Raw genomic sequence first — 5,686 nt, 5'->3', positions numbered from 1 at the left:
TTGGCCTGCTTTGCTGATGTCCTGCCAGCTTCACTGGGGTTGATGTAGAGTCCGCGATACACGCAGACAAATTCTCCACATCCAATGCTCCGCACAGCACATGCACCCAGACCCTTGCAAGTTGTCTCCACCCTCCCAATTGCACTGAAGTCGTCCACATGGTGTTGAACTACGCGGTTCGGGCAGCAGACGGGATGACAGGTACAGGAGGAGTTGCATTCGTAGATCGGACGGCGGAGAGGCAACAACGTGGATTGGAAAAGAACCTGAGGGTCAGCATGGTAGTTGAGGCCACCGCAACGACGCAGACAGGCGCATTGAAGGGGATCAACGCAGATATCGGGACAGTCGCAGCCAGGCAGTTGGGAGAGGATGAGGTCGGGAGAAAGGCTGTCGCTGAAGAACATCTACGAGGGGAAAGGGAGACCTAGAGAGAAAAAAAACTCGTTTAAGGCGAGGTGGTTGGTTGCAGAACACGAGCAAGTGGAGATCCCAATAACTAAAATACGCCAAAAAAATGATTCCTTAGACATTACGACGATTGTGCAAAACAAAACAATTGAGGTTTAACAACTTGCTCTCCTTTAAGTGGGACGATAGGAGGAGGAGAAGTAGCAAAATATGTGTTGTGCAATCTTCAATTGAGACGCAAGGAACAAAAAATGAACACAAAGCACCCAGGCACAAGTGCCAGAATGCACTGTGCACCAGGGAAAGGCGTAGAGAAGAGGCAAGTACGAAAAAATGGTAAGGCAATTATAGAGGACATACAAGGTGATGAGGGAAGGGACCTGATATGCGATACAAAACTAAGGATACTAGGGATTCATTGCATTTTACTAGTGCAATATATGCAGTAATGTCAAAATGCCTTCGGAATGAACCGTAGTCGTGGCGTGTTCACGGTCTACTTCACAAACTGCGGGACTACAGCTTACTGAACAATGAACTTATTTGTTCAACCAAGAAATTAACACAAAACAAGGAAACGGGTGTGCTAGATGGCATCAATAATAAAACAAGACACACCCTCCGTCACGAACTTCAAACCAAAATAAGGCTTACAACTTTGTATTGTACCGAACAGGCATCTAAGCAATGGTACGGCACGAATTTGCATTCAAAAGGCTAAATTTAATGTGTAATTTAGGTGGATTGTACAAATTAACTGCGATTAGGCATTCACTAACTTTGTATGAATATCAAACCACATTTGCTGTATAATTTAAATTTGTAAATTACTAAAGCCCAGAAATTAGTTTGGTGCAATACTTCGGGTGTGTGACGATTCGGGTAGCGTTAGTCTGTGCATTGGCCATTGTAACTTCCCGGTGTGGGCTGGCCTGTGGCCATGCTAGTAGCTCCAGACCTTTGCCTATCTGGAGCACATATTTTCTGCTAAGGCATTTTAACTTCTTTCAGTGGTGAAACAGCAGTGTTGGCTTCTGTGCCTTGTTGGGAAGTGAATGAGCCTTGATATCACGCCCTCCCCATCTCCGTATAAATTGTAGAGGTCACCTGAACGGTACATGAGCTAAACGAGTTATCCCATGGTACTAAGAGCACGTGTGATGAGTTGCGCTTTCTCTCTGCCCCTCTCCCAATAAAGTCAAATTAGAAGAACGTGTGGCCGTATGACCATGAATATCCTCGGCTGTCCACTTTTTGTGACATATTGACACTGGGAGGAGAAGAGGAAGAAGTGTTTGAGTAAAATCCTGCTGGAGCAATCCAGGCTACTCTTGGTCCTATTCTCCTAGTCCTAAAGCAACGTCATCCACGGTGACATTATGTAAAGTGGGTATGCACTCGCAGGAGTGCCGTAGATGTAGTGACTCCTCCGAATTCAGCACTACAGTAGCCATTCCTTCAAGCGATTACACTATGCAGTTGTGTGAAACAGTTGAGTTTGTCAAAATATTACTTGGGAAAGGCTGAAATTAAAATAAGTAGAAAAGTTTACATATGGGTGTATAAATTGATTTGGAATGCTTGGATGGTACCATGTACCTTCATCGAGATTTGTTTTGACTACAGTAGACATCGGCAGCGCCGAATGCTGCCTCACCCACACTTAATTTGCTACTGATAAACAAAAGCAGAGTCTCGCCACACAATTCCTCCTTTCCTAACAAATGCTGGCGGCAATGACGCAGAGTAGCAGGCTAGGCGTCTTCAACATTTACACCAACGTTCATTCCATCGCTCTTCTTCAAACAGGACCGCGCAATCCCACCACCCATTACCATCAATAGCGAGCACTGCGGCGACAACACCAACTGCTTAAGTAAGTTGGTCAAGTTGGCAACTGTGAAGCGAAATGCAATCCTGGCTTGGGACGTGATAGCGATTGCTGACATTCTACTTAACGTCAAAGCTGTCCTTTGTGTCGCGCATGGCATCCTGCCCTGTCTGAAAGCCACGGAATCCAACACAGCTGCTCCAGATGGGTAGTCCAGTGAATAGGTATAGATTTGGCAGAGGATGCATTAATGAAATAAAGGATAGTTGGTTGGCTTGAACTTGTCCAGTTTTCTTCCTAGTACCAACTGCAGTCGTCCTCGATGCATTCCACATTTTCCTGCTTCTGGTCTTTTTAACAGAATTATGTCCACTAACACCATAATATTTGGCGTTCCCGTATTTATCACGTTCTACTCCCAGGATTAGCTGGAAGAGCCATAAAAGTAAGCAAGGAGAGAGGTTGAATGGTTGGCTGAATGGATAATTAGCAGATGGATTGATGAGGAATTTATAATGGAACAAAATAGGTGTAGAATGACACGGGATGGATTGACCTGGAGTGCATGGATGGATGTATGTATGTAGAGGTGCAAGAATGATAGGTGGATAAGTGGAAATGCAATGGATAAATGCCAAATGGATGTAGGGACCAAGATTAAAACTATTTGACATAAGTAGGTTCGACTGCGTTTCCTGTGGATGCCTCACTCACCCTTGTATACAAGATTACTGCGAAATGATACCAGTACCGGTGTCAATACTCTACCCAACTTCTGCCTGTGCCTATTTCAAAGCTCCTCCCATAGCTCAACTCCCTCCACATTATTCAAATTCCAGTGTCCTACACACCAACCAGACATGTAAAAAAAATTTATTTAATCAGACACTTTATTAATTGGTGTTTATTGAAGTAAATTGATGAAAGGAAGGCATTAAAAGGAATTGTTAGGTTGCCAGACGAAAAATTTGCTCACTTTTTTACTGTCTATTCATCTTTAATTTCCTTAGGCGCGTACCGCGCATACCACTCCTCGTCCAACTCGTCTTCTTTGACCTCTTCTATGTCCTCTTCTTCTTCCTCGTCGTCCTCTTCTTCTTCCATATCTTCTTTTTCAGTATCCTTATCGTCGGATATTAAGACATCGTAGTAATCATCCTCATCGTATTTTACATGGCCCTCTTCATCTTCATCATCAGAAGCTTCGGTGTTGTGTTCGGCATTGGTCCAGGCAACAAGTAGGAAGACAGACAGAATGAAAATGAGCAACGGTGTCTTCATCTTTGGACTTTAGATGAAGAATGCTTACATTTTCTGCTGGTTATATAGATAAAAGTGGCCTTGACCAATTGCCGTAGTAGATATCGCCTGATGGTAAACAGTGCGGAAAATTTACGGTCACCAGTTTGGATCCAGCATAAAGTACGGTGAAAACAATGCATAAAAAAAATATAAATGGGTTAGTGGAAAAGTACAAAATGGGCAGTATGATGAATATATGTTTCAATGGATGGATGGAAACTGGATGGAGGGATTGATGGATGGGTGGATAGACGGATGGATGAATGGGTGGCATGACTTTACCCAACACTTAGATTAGTCACGCAGCATTGCAGCACACCGCAATCATCCACGTTGAAAGAAATATCATTAAGTCAGCCACTTTATTAGTTGAATTACAATAGTCGGTGATTATGGGAAGATCTCAATCGAGAAGTGGCTAGAAGTGGAATTGTTAAGTGACCAGACGGCTAAATTTGCTCATTTCTCCACTATCTCCGTTGTTCCAACTTCCTTAGGCAGTACACACTTTGGCGTGTACTTAGATAAGTCCTTCTCGTAGTACCAGCTGTAGTCGTTCTCCTCGTCGTCCATCTCACCATCGCACTTATCGTGCTATTCCAAATTATCATCAGAATTGTGTGTGCAGACATAGCAATCTTCACCATTGTCGCATTTCACTCAGTCAGCCCCCTTCATCTTTATCACCAAAATCAACTGCAGAACTGTGTCCACCCCTGCTAACTCTCCTGACAGCGTGCTTTCCACTTTCACATGCACATTTCACTTCCATGCAATGCTTAGTAATATGAGGCCCACTGTGACTGGCGTTGGTCCGTCCAGGCAGCAAACTACACTATAGACAGCGTGGCAAAGACTAGCAGAGTCTTCTTCTGTTAGTCTTTGATACAACACATTCATAGTTCATGCGTGCTATGCAGATACAGTTGGTCGTGACGGATTGTGCGAGAATATGTCGCATAAAACAAAGTGAAGCCATTTAAAATGAACATTCACTTATTACAATATGATTGAATAAACTTAATCAAAGATTAAAGTACGATTTAATGCGTGGGTGGGGAAACAAAATGAATAAAATGGATTGTTGGATAGATGAATACATAGATTGGTGGATGGAAGAGTTCATGTATGGACAAACACGTGATGGATCTGTGGATTCAAACAATCAGGAATTACCTCCCTCGCACCATTGTTGGTACGCGATCCAACACGCCTCAACTGCTAGTTGTGCTTCAATTTTGGCGAATCCACAAACTCTACACTTCTCACCCAGCCATATGGTCAAGAATGTCATTTTGTGGGATACTTTATTAAATTGAACAAAACACCGGGGAATTATTAAATGAACTCGATTAAAGCAAAGCAACAAATGTAATTGATAAGTGGACAGACGAGAAAATTTGCGCACTTTTCCACCATCTTACTTCAAACCTACAAAGCGTTGTTCCCTCCACTTGTATCTTGCGCTGTCATACGAGTCAGAGAGTTTGTCGTCCTTGCCTTCTCCATCCTTCCCCTCTTCTTCGAAATCTGCACTCTCAACGCTTCCACTTAACACATCCATGTAATGAATTCCATCGGAGGGGAGTTTAGGTTCGGCGCTGCACCAAGCGGTAAAGAGGACGAGAGAGAGGGTGACGAAGATGAGTGCAGTCTTCATCTCTACGCTTCAGATGGAGAAGCTGCACTGATTTTGCCTCCCATATAGGAGACAGTGGCCTTGATTGATTGTGTGAGACGATGGCACCAATTGCTGGGAGAGTGACAAATTGGCAGTTGTGAGTGATTTCAAAAGCAGTGCAATACAGAGTGATCAAGAATGAGTTTGTATATGGAAGGAGGAAGAAAGCGAGGAGGATGTTGAAATGGATGGATGGATGGGTGGATGGATTATTGCACGGACGAATAGGCGGATGCATAAATGGAGGAATGGATAAAAGGATGGATGTAGAGTGGATGGATGGTAGGATGGGATCTGGATGGAGAGATGGAAGGTTAATTGAATTGAGAAAGGGAGCAATGGATGGGTGGTTGAATGGATGGCTAGTTGAAAGGATGGATGGATAGATGGAAGGATAGAAGATGGGCTGATATTAGGATGGATGGCTACCGGATGAATGTATAGAGGAGTGGATACATTCG

The 5,686-nt window shown here is 43.6% G+C and overlaps 1 protein-coding gene across 1 annotated transcript; it reads right to left on the bottom strand. All coding sequences in view use genetic code 11, as the record gives it.

The window, feature by feature from the left end:
- Positions 1-169: 169 nt before the first annotated feature.
- Positions 170-5,204, bottom strand: EGR_07633 (hypothetical protein; the record flags this gene model as incomplete). The annotated part of the gene is made up of 4 exons (XM_024496882.1): positions 170-407; positions 3,261-3,530; positions 4,053-4,138; positions 4,980-5,204. The coding sequence occupies 4 exons, from the start codon at positions 5,202-5,204 to the stop codon at positions 170-172; spliced, it is 819 nt and encodes a 272-aa protein (XP_024348738.1).
- Positions 5,205-5,686: the final 482 nt, after the last annotated feature.

This window comes from Echinococcus granulosus, assembly GCF_000524195.1.
Source record: "Echinococcus granulosus chromosome Unknown EG_S00082, whole genome shotgun sequence".
Taxonomy (NCBI): Eukaryota; Metazoa; Platyhelminthes; class Cestoda; order Cyclophyllidea; family Taeniidae; genus Echinococcus; species Echinococcus granulosus.
The sequence above is the reverse complement of the archived record's forward strand: the minus strand, read 5'-3'. Positions and strand labels throughout refer to the sequence as shown.